Source organism: Notamacropus eugenii, chromosome 6 (assembly GCF_028372415.1).
Source record: "Notamacropus eugenii isolate mMacEug1 chromosome 6, mMacEug1.pri_v2, whole genome shotgun sequence".
In the NCBI taxonomy this organism is placed as follows: domain Eukaryota; kingdom Metazoa; phylum Chordata; class Mammalia; order Diprotodontia; family Macropodidae; genus Notamacropus; species Notamacropus eugenii.
In genome coordinates this window covers 317,107,611-317,121,520 of record NC_092877.1, presented here as the reverse complement: position 1 = coordinate 317,121,520, position 13,910 = coordinate 317,107,611, and the positions used below count along the sequence as shown (strand labels likewise).

General features: G+C 42.5%; 1 protein-coding gene across 2 annotated transcripts in view; it reads right to left on the bottom strand.

Annotated features, from left to right (window-relative positions):
• Positions 1–2,717: 2,717 nt before the first annotated feature.
• The window catches only part of CNOT9 (CCR4-NOT transcription complex subunit 9), a 30,272-nt gene continuing 19,079 nt past the window's right edge, over positions 2,718–13,910 (bottom strand). For both annotated transcript variants that reach the window (XM_072617782.1, XM_072617781.1), the window contains exons 5-8: positions 10,640–10,749; positions 6,416–6,514; positions 6,143–6,234; positions 2,718–4,975 (exon numbers count right to left, since the gene is read on the bottom strand). In XM_072617782.1, coding sequence (XP_072473883.1) covers positions 4,807–4,975; positions 6,143–6,234; positions 6,416–6,514; positions 10,640–10,749 — 470 coding nt within the window. In that variant the 3' untranslated portion in view covers positions 2,718–4,806. The remainder of the gene's footprint in view (positions 4,976–6,142; positions 6,235–6,415; positions 6,515–10,639; positions 10,750–13,910) is intronic.

Below are 13,910 nucleotides of genomic sequence, written 5' to 3'. Positions count from 1 at the left end.
TAAGGAGGCAGCAAGGAAAGGAGCTCCATTCGCACCCCACCTCAGCACCCCCTCCCCCCCCCCACATCCCCGGGCGTTGTGAGAAGTGTTTTGCTGTGACATTTTCCAGAGGGAGAAACTGACTCTGAGGTTTAGGGAGGAGCAAACTATCCTGGTGTCAATAGCTGAGTCTATTTGGCTCTCTGTTCCTTGGAATCTCACCAGTGACCTGAATTGAGACCTACCCAGTCTCTGTGATTCTGTCTAGGTCTAGACCAACTCTGGAAATCCCCCTCAACACTCCCACCAACGCTAGCCTGCCCCAACAGCCCCCATGCCTGAGGAAGATCAGATTATCTGACAAAAAGATGGGAAAGTCATGATGTTAAAACCAGAGGTTGCCACAGGACCCAGGAGCTAAGGGCACAATGAGCACCCACCCACATTCCTCCTTGTCTGTATAAGAAACCTGCAAAAGGCTTCAAGAAAACTTCTCAGAAAAGCTGGCCTTCATTGTAGACATAACAGGTCATCTATATGGCGTGATTTTAGAGGCAACATAAAACATCTCCTAACCCTCAAATATGTTCCCCATAATTATCTATTCCTGAACTTTCACTGTTAGAATCTCATTCCTCTAGCTAAAGACATACATCCTATTAAAACACAAGCACCACAGGGAGAGTTTCCATTTTATGTACTTAACAAGATTATAAAGTTTTAGGACAGTGGTCAATCTGGTGTTTCTTTACTGAGTTCCTTGAATCAATGAAATCACAGGTGTGGACTCTCCTTAGCCACGGTGTATTTGTCACTTAAATGTATTAGATTCCTATGATTCTGCTTGGATATGGGTAGTGGAAAACGAGCCCAAGGGAACTAAGAGAAGTGAAGGGGGTGCCATCAATGGGAGGGAGGTTGGAGGCCGTGTACTTCACAACCCTCCCTCAGGATAGTCTTACTCCCTGAGCTCTGGCCCTTCCTATGTGTCCATGCTTAATTTACCGTCCCTATCCCTCACTCCTCCCCTGGGAATCCACCCTAGATCTATACAAAATTCCAGGCTGGGTAAGTCCACTGCTTTCAGAGCATTCATTCTCCCCTTTGTCTTATGCTGCACTGGAATCCTACCCTTCTAGGTAATTAGGGGAGATTCTGGGAGACCCTCAAATAAAGTGATTTTAAAACTGGAAAGAATCTCAGATGTCACCTTGTCCAGTGTCTATTTTATATATGAAGAAATGGAAGTTTAGAGGGAGTGATTGATTTAGCCAAGGTCCCCTAGCTAGTAACATGGTAATGATGAGAACCAGCGATCTTGCAGCTACCTTCCATTGCCTCCTTTGGTTAGCACAATCCTAGGCAAAATTGTGTCAAGAAAATGTGCAGAAAATAGGAAGATAAGCAGGACGGTAAGAGCTCAGCAACTATTCATCTGATTTAAGGTGCTAACAGGGAGCAGGGTCTTGTTCTTTTCCCTTCCCCCATTGTTGTCTATTATTAAAAGAGCCAGAAACTTGAGCAGGACACCAGTAGCCCAGGGATCTTCTGGGAATTGTGCCCAGGAGAGGTCTTGTGAGAGGCCCTAAACCTAGCACAAGTTGGCAGGAAGCTCCACTACCACTGCCCCATACCTCCCCCCCACCCCATATCAACCCAATTTTTGAATCTTTAGTGGGCCCAGAGGAGAAAATGGATCCTTAAGCTTCTATTTTCCACTCTGATATGACCTGGATCAAGGATGTCTCTTTAACTGGGAGTCATGTGGCATGAGGTCAGAAATTATTTTGGTTCTCAAGGAACCCTGAGACTTTCTAGGGTCTTGACATTTTAATGCAGTCTCACCTTGCCATCAGGAGTTAAGTCCTTGAAATTTCCTGACAGAGTGCCTACCCATGTCATTTCCCAGGACCACTGCTTTACCAACTCAGGTGGCCTGTATGTCCCTTCCCCTCCCCCCCCACTCTTTTTCTGTTGCGAGCATTCCATTCCCCAGATAAAATTTCTTTAAAATGTTTCCAAAATCCTATTAAAAACCATGGCAAATATCTAGACTTCATTTCAGCTAATAGCTTCCACTCAACATTAAATTACAATTTTGAATCTTTTCAACCAGCCCCATTTCATTTTCAGGGAGGGTGGGTGGGGCTGATATGTTTCAAAAAGGACAAATACTTGAATTATTTGGGAAATTGTGAAGCTGTGGCAACCCCCTCCTCCCAATACCATTGATTCTTTAGTTGAAAGTCATCCTAGAGCATTGCAGAGAACAGCAAGTCCGCTGGCAGCAAAGCTAACTGCCCCACAAAGAACCAGGCAGTCCTCCAAGGGCCAGGAAAGTACGTACAAGGCATGGAAACAGCACTGAAGGAGGGCAGTAAGACTCAGTCTCCCAAGAGAGATGAAAACAAAAGCACGGCATAGAATTATTCAGTGCTCACATCAGCTGCAAAGTCCAGTGTTTCACTGGAACAGATAGTGGATGATCAAAGTCAGGGAGGGAGCGAGTTGGGTGGCTCTCCCTGAATGCAGTGAGACCAAGGGGCTGTCTGTCCTGAGAGTAGAGGTAGGGGTCAGGCAGACACAGGCACGTTCTCTGGCTCTAAGTGACTCTCATTCTTCAGGCAGACATTCCACCTCTGCCCAAGGTGGCACAATACTTACTCCCTCTAAAGATCTAACCAGAGTTACTAGGCATCCCACAAATACACAGATAAAATCTCTAAATAAAAAAAGAATTACAAAACAGAAGCATGTTTTATTTCAGTCCTGTTGGGATGAAAAAAACACAAAATGGGGTATTCTTTACATACATGAAATCAACCAACTTGCAAGGAATAATACCCATCTTTTCCCTGCCTCCTATATGGGGTTCCAAGGCTGGTTGGGGAGGGAAAATGGGGCAAGAGTTAAGACACTATTGGCACAGTAACATGGCCAATGCACCAAAAGACAGGAGAGAAGACAATTTCCCAGGAAGGAAGCCCTGGGCTTCAATTGCTTCCCCAGCAGAGGGGGAGTGGAAAACCTTTGGCTCAGCAAGAGTAAAGTTGGCAGGGATCAGGGTTCCCCTCATGGGCCTCCTCTCCTCATGGATGACAGGCCAAATGGAGTCAGATAGCTCATGGAGCACATGATGCCTTTGGCTTTCTCAAACCCTTTTCTTGCTTGGGTTTGGATTATACAAAGCAGGCTTCCTTCTCTCCCTTCTGGAAGGTAGCTGAGTATACAGAATCCAGCTCTGGATCTGGTATAATGTCTAACCAACCTACAATCTGATGGTGGTAGCTATGTTGGTTTTGAAGAGGCAGAGGCCAACCGATGAAGCCGGCTCCCTTTGTGAAAGTCGGCCTTAAAGAGCCCTTATGTTGGCAAAGTCGCCTCTGAAACACTTGGTGAACCTGGCCCTTGTCATTCTTCCACCCCACAAACTTACAGATAATTTAAGCTATCTCAAATGGGAAAAAGAACCAGTCTCTCCCTCTCTAGGGCAGGGGGATATTATCAACCCTATGTTGGATAGGAATACGGAGGGGCCCTTCACCTGTCTGGGCATAAGGTTGAGGTTTCAGACTTACCACCAAAGTGGAAGCACAGCCACCTGGGCACAAGAGGCAGAGAGGGAAAGGGGTTTGTTTTTTTCACTGTATGAATAGGAAAATAATCTTTTAATGGCAACCCTGTAATTCTCAGACAAAAAGGGGATGTGCCAAGGGAGACAAAGGATCAAGCACAAGGGGCCCCGCCCTTGATATATGTATAAAGCAGACGCAGCTAGCTAACACTGATTCAAGTAGAACAAGGAGGCAACAGGAACTACAAAAGTATACCCTAGAGCCAAGGATGAGGTCCTGAGGCTGGGCTTCTCCAACTCAATCCTCACCCTCTTACAAAGCATTCTAGGAAAGCCTTGTTAACATGGGCCAGGACTTTTTCCATATCCTCCAGTTCCAGGACCATCTCTTACAGGAGGAGAACAGAAAGTGAGATGGATGTGACAAGACACAGCAGCTGAAGCCAGAAACAAGGCCAATCACTGGGGGGAAGTTCCTTGTAACAGGAGGATGCAGTGGGAGGAGAGAGGTGGGTGGGCAGGCAGCAGCACTCGAGTTTAGGGTTAGGGAGCAATAATGGTGGAGAGTTTCTATTGTCCTCTGGCTTCTCCCTTCTCACCCCTTCCCACCCTTTCCCTACCTCTAAATGGCTCAAAGCAGCTTATAACTGGCTTGCCAAAGGGGACATAATGAATGTTTAGACCAAATTTTTAATTTAGCTTGTGTAGCTAAAAGACTTGTAAACAGTACCAAGTGACAATGTTTTGCTGAACATCTCAGTCTGTGCCCACTATTTACACCTCTCTCCTTGAGGGAAAAAAGAACAAAAAACACCACTGAGAGAATGAAGAGACATGTCTCCAGTCTTACAGAAAGGCAAAAATGGGAAATGCCACATGGCTTGGTCCCAGGCATCCACCATGCCCTATGCTGCAGCAGCTGTTACTGTATCCCCTCCCTGTCAGAGAACAGGAGAGCGTAGGGGAGGAGGGTAGTCTTGGGCATGCTGTATTACTGCATTTGCTGGTGTCGCAACCCCCCCCGGGCTGGGGGGGGGGGGGGTGCTGGGAGGGGAACTCATTCCTTGGAGCAGCAGAATGAGGCCAGATCTTCAGGGTGGTGCAGGATGGCACCCACATGCCTCAGTGGGGTTTGTCCCTTTTCTCCAGTGCGGTTTGGCATTGAGGTCAGCGATAAAACCTGAGCTGCCTTCCTCGATGGTTCTCCCTCCCTTTTCCCCAGATTAGGGGACAGTGGGAGGGAATAGGGAAGGTCATTGAGGGGGCAGGGGGATGCCTCGGGGGTCAGTGACCTGGCCTTCCTGCAGGTTTTTCACCAGCTGTGCCAGCCAGCGCTTGGTGGTGGTGTCATCTTTGAGCACCTGGGCAAAGGTGGTATCTTTCAGCTGGTCAGGCAAGCACTGCCTGAGTGCTTCACGAGCCCTACATTGGAGAACAACAACCAAGAGAACCACAAATGAGGCCATACTTACAGGGCAGAGATGTGGTCTCACCTGCAAACACATGAGGTCTAGACTGTTGACAGTTAGCTCAAACTGGCAATAAAACCACCTGCCCCTGATACCCCCTATTCCTGGGGCTCACCTGTGCCACCTGCCTTCTCCCCCATCCTTGTAGTTTAGAATTCAAAAGACCCCGATAGAGTTCAATGGAGAAAAAAAATTAATAAAAGCTTGAGTTTGTTCCAATTCTGCTTACTTCTGAATTTAGGTATTTCAACAGAATGCTGTTAAATTATGGAAGACATCATGTATTATTCTATAGTTTTGATTTAGATTGAATCACCTGTGGCCTTTCTGTACTTAGTTCGGCTATGTAAGTGTAGAACTAAAAGTTACTAGATTTGCACACTCTGGCTTAAATAAGGAAGCCCCAGTTGATGATCTTCCAAAGACACAAACCTCTGAAGAAATGGCCAAGCTCTGTATGTTCCTATCCCACTGAGTAGAGGCTGAATTAAGAATTAAACTGGAGTCCCAACTTCCAGAGACATGCAAATCACCCTGTCAACTGGTGTGAGAATCTCTGACCACTGAAGCAAGGGCTTCATCATGACTTGTGGACTTAACAAAAATATCAGAACTTGCTGGTCAACATTTCTCATATAAACATCATCTGCGAAGTGGTTTATTTGGATCCAAGAAAGAAAGATTCTGAAGCACAGTGAGGTGAAGTACTGCTTCTAGGATCCCTGAGGGAGATGTGGGACCAACTAAGAAGATGGCTCATGAAGACAGCAGCCAAGTTGGTCCTTCTAAATCAATGTCTTTGTCATCCTTCTGAAGCAATGAGAACTCTAAAACACAAAGGCTAAAGTACATTAAAAGTCAAGGAAAGGCTAGATGCTGATTATCTGCCATTTCAGGTGTGGACTGAAGGAAGCATTTAGGCACAGATGTCACAGGTTTTAAAATCAGTATTTCATATTTTTAAAAGTTACTCTGAAAGCTTTGAACTTAGAAGAGTAAAGTGCAAATATATCCCTCCAAATTTCTACTCTGAGACACAGGGAAGCCACTATTTACTAATGTGGGGCAATAATTTTGCTGGTTCTTTCCTTAATTCCTTACATATCCTATAAATGTTTACCTGGGGTTATCTGAAAGGCGAAGGTAGCATCTGACCACGTGCTTCAGCAGACGAGCAGAAGGTTCCTTAGACAGCTGCAGGACCATCTTGCCCTATTTCCCCAAAATTAAAAACAAAATATAGTAAATGCATTCTACTACTCAAAGTTTCCAAACTGCTACTTCCAAATGGAGGCCTCACATTGTTTAGCCCCAGTAAGAAAAGGTCTAAATGGTAGTCAACAGAATTTAAAAAGTAAAGTAAGTAAAAGGTACAATAGACAAAGGACCTCACCAAGATCATGGCGACGTGGGAGAACCGCTCATACGTCTGACATATATAGGCCAATCCAGTGTCATCCAGGAGAATCTTCTGCAGGATGAATGTGGCAACCTGGTGTAAAATAAATTGAACAAGTCTAACTTTTTGGGATGTCAAATGTCTTCTAACACCTCCGCTCCCTCTTAAGAGTCCTGTTGGTTATAGCAAAGCGATCAGATGAAGAACTTAGGGCTCCATATTTCAAGTGGGATCCAAGAAGATACATAGCTAACAGTGAGAACTGACGCTAAATACATAGTTTAATGATCCAACCATTCTGGAGAACAATTCGGAGCTCTGCCCAAAGGGCTATAAAAATGTGCATACTCTGGTCCAGCAATACCACTTCTAGGGCTATATCTCAAAGAGATCATAAAAATGGGAAAAAGACCCTTTTTACAAAAATATTTATAGCAGCTCTTTTTATTGTGGCCAAGAACTGGAAATTGAGGAGATGCCCATTAATTGTAGAATGGTTGAACAAGTTGTGGTATACAAATATAATGGAATACTATTGTGCTATAAGAAATGATGAGCAGGTGGACTTCAAAAAAACCTGGAAAGACTTATATGAACTGAGGCTGAGTGAAGTGAGCAGAACCAGGAGAACATTGTACATAGTAACAGCAACATTGTGCAATGTTGGATAAACATGGATAAACTTAGATCTTAGCAGTGCAAGGATCTAAGACAACTCCAAAAGCTTCACAATGGAAAATGCTATTCACATCAACAGAAAGAACTTTGGAGTCTGAATATGGAGCAAAGCATACCATTTGTCTCTCTTTTTTTGTTTTTTTTTATCTTCCTAATGGTTTCTCCCATTCTTTACAACATGACTAATGTGAAAATATGTTTAATAAGAATGGATATGTAGAGCCTTTATCAGATTGCATGCCATCTTGGGGAGAGGAAAGGCAGAGAAAATTTAACTCAAAAGCTTATGGAAGTGAATGTTGAAAAGGAAAATTAAATAAATTAATTTAAAGGAAAAAATACGTAGTTCAAGTTAACAGAGGCTATTCAAGGATACAGGACAAAGAGTTGACCTGAAGTAGTAGTTTCACACAATCATTATGGACCCTACCAGGTTTGTTTGCTAGAAAGAATTACTCTGATTTGGAGAAATTTGGTCCCAGGTCCTCAGGATTCAGTTAGGTTCCAGTGATCATTTCCAGATGAGGATTTGGGAGAATGTGAATTTTTTTACATCTTAAAGATCTTCAGGAAATCAAATTCCTGTGAAGTTAAATCAAGTCTAATTTCTTCTTGTTTCAGATTAATAAGCTCATCAACACTTAATGCAACTCAATTCAACAAGTATTCATTAAATGTCTATTATGTGGTGGGGATACAAAGAAAAAAACAAGAAATAGCCTCTGACCCTAAATACGCTTTTATTCTTGGGGGGGGGGGGGGGGCGGGGCGGTGAGAGATAGTACATTCAGATAATACAATACAATATGACTTCAGGGAAGAGAGAGCAATAACAAGTAAGAGTATCAGGAGAGACTTCCTGTAGGAAGTGGCACCTGAATTGGATACTGAAGGAATAAAGCAAATTCAGCAACAGAGATGGGAACAGATTGCCTTCCAGTTATTCAGGATAACTTATGCAAAGGCAGAGAAAGGAGATACGGAATATCATGCATAGCATGCAGCAATCAGTCTAACATATATGAAAGGGACTTCTAGAAAGGAAGGCTTTAAACACCAAGTAGAGAAGTTTGTATTTTGTCCTGGAGACAACAGGGAGCCACTGAAGAGAATTTAGTAGAGGGACTGATGTGGAAGTTGGACTGGGGAGGAAAAAGACTGTCAGGAAAGAGTTCAACTAAGCCTGATCTAGGCTGGAAGCCACAGGAGAGAGGGAAGTGCATGTGGGTGACATTATGCAAGTAATAAGAATTGGTGATTGACTGGAGCAGAGATGAGGGAGACAGAGTCAAGGATAACTAATTCCAAGGTTTCAGATCTGGGCAAGTAGGAAGAAGGCAGTTCCTTCGATAGAAATAGGGAGGAGAAATTAGGAAAGAGGCATTTAGGACTGAAGATTATGTGTCAACTCAGACATGGTAAGGGTGACATGCTTGAGACCATCCAGATAGATATGTACTGTAGGCAACTGATGATATAGAACTGGAGCTCGAGAGAGATGAGGGATGGTCTGGAGCTGTGATTCATCACTGAGGGGAACTATGGGCATGGAAATTCCTTTCTGCTAATGCAGAACAACAACTTATCTTCAACTCTAGTCAGAGAAAGTTGATTAGGGCACAGGGAGGTAAAGCTTGACAATGGTTACAGAGGCAGTATATGTCAGACAGGATGGAACTCAAGACCTTCCTGCTTCTAATCTGGCATCTCTCAGGGAAGATGAAAGTACAAATAAAGAACCAGAATCTTAACTGAACTCATGGGAGCCAACAACTCCACCCAGAAAGAGGGTCTATAGAGAGAAGAAGGCCAAGGACACAGCCTTAAGAGGAAGACATGGCGAATGATGGGGCAAGAGAGACTGAAGAGGAGTATGTATGACCAGTAGAAAGCAGTGGTACCAAAGTTGGAGGAAGAGATATCCAGGAGAAAAGGGTGGTCACAGATGTTAAAAACTGCAGAAGTCAAGAATATGTCCTGACAAAGACCACACTTAACAACTGATTGACTGCAGGTAATTTTGGAAAGAGCAATTTCAGTCAAGTGGACTGGTAAAGCCAGACTCCACTGAGCTGAAATCAGCAAGTGGAGTCAATTGGCATAGATAATTTTTTCCCTTTAGGATCTTGGCTGTAAAATAAAGGAGAGATATGGGGCAAAAGGTTGAGGGAGTGGAAGGGTCAAAATTGAGATATAGGATAGGAGAGAATGAAATATGTTTATAGGCAGCAAGGAAGGAGATAATAGATGAGGCAGACTGAAGGCAAATGAATTCCCCAAGGACACAGATGCAGATGAACAGATCAAGGGCCCAGTATTAGAGGTAGCAGCCAGGTGCAGAAGAGAGCAAATTTGTTAATGATACAATGAGGGTTCTAGAAAGCCTGATGCAAAGGAACTCTATTACTACATAAGGAACTCTATTACTAGCATAAGCAATAAGCACTGAAATACTTGGTGAATTAAAGTAAACACTTATAAGGTCTTCAGTAGTAACAGAGAAGGCAGTGTGATATCATACAAAAGATACTACTATTCCTGGGAATAAAAAAAAAATTGAGTTCTGGAATTTACTCAGCAAGTACAATCTCTCTGAGCTTTAATTATTTCATCTGCAAAATGGGGATAATGCTAGCACTATATCTCACAGAATTGTAAAGAAAATGCTTCATAATCTTTAAAGTATCATGTAACTGAACTGGTATTATAATTATTATAGAAAGCTGATCGTTATCTACAACTTTACAGAAAGTATGTCACTAATCCATTCTCCTTTTAGTCTTTTTATTCAATTTAAATACTGTAATGCCTTTAAGCATCCTTTAAAGGTCTATTTTCTAGCATGAATTATTCTCACCATTCCCCTTTTAACCTATTCCAATTTATAGGGATTTAGAGCTGGAAGAATCTAGTTCAGCATTTCCATTTAAAAAATGAGGAAATGGTGGTTCAAAGAGGAAGTTATTTGCTCAAAGTCATAAAGGTGGTAAAGTAAAAGAGATTTAAAGGGTCATATCATGATAAGTTGCCATGTAAATTAAAAAATTCTTGAAAAACCACCTACTTATATTATAAATCCTTTTTCAAACTCGAAGTGTTCCTGCCTTTCAACTCTAATTTATTTCACATTAATAGTTAGACAAAGATCTGAATTTCAGCACAGCCTTTTCCAAATGGGTCCTGGAAAGGTATGAGGTACCAACTCCAATTACTCAGACTCAGGGAAAAAGAGCTTACAATAATTCCTCACTTAGGTTCAATAAGGAAGGGAACTTAACAGCTACAATAATTAGGCAAGGATAAAAGGTTGCTATTCTTCAGAGTCATCTAGCAAAGCATGTATTTTACTGAAATTAATAATATACCAAAGAAGAAAAAAGGTTTTCTTTCAAAGTTGCAAAAAGCTAAGTTTAAACATGTTTTACAAGAGGTCCCCAAACTCTGAACCATTTATAATAAAAAGACATAGACAAAATGAATAAGGGTCTTAATGCCCAAAAACCAAAATAACGAGAATCTAATTAAGCTGAAAGCACATACCGTTTTGGAAAGTTCACTTCCAGATTCCATAATGCGCAAACATAAAGGGATAATTTCTGTCGTCAATAAGAAGTTGATTACTTCTTGTTCATCTGTTTTGACCAGGGCCCCTAAAGAAAAGAATTATGGACAAATGCACTTTCTTTTCAGAGAGTGTTTCCACTTAAAAACCACCCTGAATTGCTTGCCCAGTTGGTTGGGGGAGTACAGAAGTCATAAAATGGAATCAGGGTCAAAATTTCAGTGGTTGTGGTTTGTATCTAAGTGGAGATTAGATTCCTACACTCCTAATGATTATTAAACAGGGGGAAAAAAGAGTAGGCTGTGAGTCGCCAGGCAAATCAAAGTTGAGGCCCCCGGGAATACTTTACATTGCCAGTGTTTTCCATGGTACTGGGCTATCACTTGGTTGTCAACTAAATCAGACCTTAAAAAAGAGAGCAGTACCCTAACTTTCCTTGGAATTTCTTAGGAGTTGCAGTTAAGAGAGGAAAATGCTGCTCTATGTATGTATTGGGTTGAAAAAAAAAAAAGAGAGAAACTAGTCCTTTTGTGGGCATGAGTATTTTTTTTTATTTTAAATTTATTTATTTAACTTTCAACATTCATTTTCACAAAATTTTGGGTTCCAAATTTTCTCCCCATTTGTCCCCTCCCCCTCCCCCAAAACACTGAGCATTCTAATTGCCCCATCACCAATCTGCCCTCTCTTCTATCATCCCTCCCTTCCCTGGTCCCCATCTTCTCTTTTGTCCTGTAGGACCAGATAACTTTCTATACCCCATTACCTGTATTTCTTATTTCCTAGTAGCAAGAACAGTACTTGACAGTTGTTCCTAAAACTTTGAGTTCCAACTTCTCTTCATCCCTCCCTCCCTACCCATTCCCTTTGGGAAGGCAAGCAATTCAATATAGGCCATATATGTGTAGTTTTGCAAATGACTTCCATAATAGATGTGTTGGGTAAGATTAAGTATATTTCCCTCCATCCTATCCTGCCCCCCATTGCTTCTATTCTCTCTTTTGATGCTGTCCCTCCCCAAGAGCATTGACTTCAAATTGCTCCCTCCTCCCATTGCCCTCCCTTCCATCATCCCCCCCACCCTGCTTATCCCCTTCTCCCCTACTTTCTTGTTTTGTAAGATAGGTTTTCATACCAAAATGAGTGTGCATTTTACTCCTTCCTTTAGTGGAATGTGATGAGAGTAAACTTCATGTTTTTCTCTCACCTCCCCTCCTTTTCCCTCCACTAAAAAGTCTTTTGCTTGCCTCTTTTATGAGAGAAAATTTGCCCCATTCCATTTCTCCCTTTCTCCTCCCAATATATGTCTCTCTCACTGCTTAATTTCATTTTCTTAAGATATGATCCCATCCTATTCAATTCACTCTGTGCTCTCTGTCTCTGTGTGTGTGTGTTTATAATCCCACTAACTACCCAGATACTGAAAAGTTTCAAGAGTTACAAATATTTTCTTTCCATGTAGGAATGTAAACAGTTCAACTTCAGTAAGTCCCTTATGACTTCTCTTTGCTGTTTACCTTTTCATGCTTCTCTTCATTCTTGTGTTTGAAAGTCAAATTTTCTTTTCAGCTTTGGTCTTTTCATCAAGAGTGCTTGAAAGTCCTCTATTTCATTGAAAGACCATTTTTTCCCCTGAAGTATTATACTCAGTTTTGCTGGGTAGGTGATTCTTGGTTTTAGTCCTAGTTCCTTTGACTTCTGGAATATCCTATTCCATGCCCTTTGATCCCTGAATGTAGAAGCTGCTAGATTTTGTGTTATCCTGATTGTATTTCCACAATACTTGAATTGTTTCTTTCCAGCTGCTTGAAATATTTTCTCTTTGACCTGGGAACTCTGGAATTTGGCCACAATGTTCCTAGGAGTTTCTCTTTTTGGATCTCTTTCCTTGAATACTTATTTTGCCCTCTGGTTCTAGAATCTCAGGGAAGTTTTCCTTGATAATTTCATGAAAGATGATGTCTAGGCTCTTTTTTTGATCATGGCTTTCAGGTAGTCCCATAATTTTTAAATTGTCTCTCCTGGACCTATTTTCCAGGTCAGTTGTTTTTCCAATGAGATATTTCACATTATCTTCCATTTTTTCATTCTTTTGGTTTTGTTTTGTGATTTCTTGGTTTCTCACAAAGTCATTAGCCTCCATCTGTTGCATTCTAATTTTGAAAGAACTATTTTCTTCGGTGAGCTTTTGAACCTCCTTTTCCATTTGGCTAATTCTGCTTTTTAAAGCATTCTTCTCCTCATTGGCTTTTTGAACCTCTTTTGCCAATTCAGTTAGCCTATTTTTCAAGGTGTTATTTTCTTCAGCATTTTTTTTGGGTCTCCTTTAGCAAGGTGTTGACCTGCTTTTCATGCTTTTCTTGCATCTCTCTCATTTCTCTTCCCAGTTTTTCTTCCACCTCTCTAATCTGATTTTCAAAATCCTTTTTGAGCTCTTCCATGGCCTGAGCCCATTGAATATTTGTTTTGGATGTTTGGGATACAGAAGCCTTGACTTCTATGTCTTTCCCTGATGGTAGGCATTGTTCTTCCTCGTCCCAAAAGGATGGGAGGAGATATCTGTTCACCAAGAAAGTAACGTTCTATGGTCTTATTTTTTTTCCCTTTTCTGGGCATTTTCCCAGCCAGTTACTTGACTTCTGAGTTTCCTCTCCACACCAATCTCGCCTCCAGATCCACCCAGCTAGTGCTTCGGGGCTGAGATTCAAATGCTGCTTCCCAGCCTCAGGGCTTTCACCAGGGGCGGGGCTGCTATTCAGTATGAGATTAAGTTCAGGTGCTCAGGTGAGGGCAGGGCTGCCAGACAGGGCTCAGTTCCCTCAGGGGGTTTATGAGGAGACCTTCAACAATGGATCCTGGCTCCAGCCTGCTTTGGGAGCCCCTGTCCGCAGCTGCCTCTGCTGGTGTCTCCTGAAGGGGCCTGAGTCATGGGCACACCCCGCTCCCCTCTCGGTGGGCTGAAAAGACCCTCTCACTGACCTTTGGCACCTGTGGGTGGAGGGACCTGCACTGCTGCTGGAGATTCTGCCCCTGGAGCCTGCTCGGATCTGCTCCTCTTGGTGCTGCGGCCAAGGCAGGACTGGGCTCTGCTCCGATTCGATGCGTGATGGACCTTTCCTGTTGGTTTTTCAGGTCTCTCTGGAACAGAAATCTCCTCCACTCTGTTGTTCTGTGGCTTCTGCTGCTCCAGAATTTGTTGGTAGTTCTTTGCAGGTATTTTATGGGCTGCGGGTTAGGAGCTAGCATATG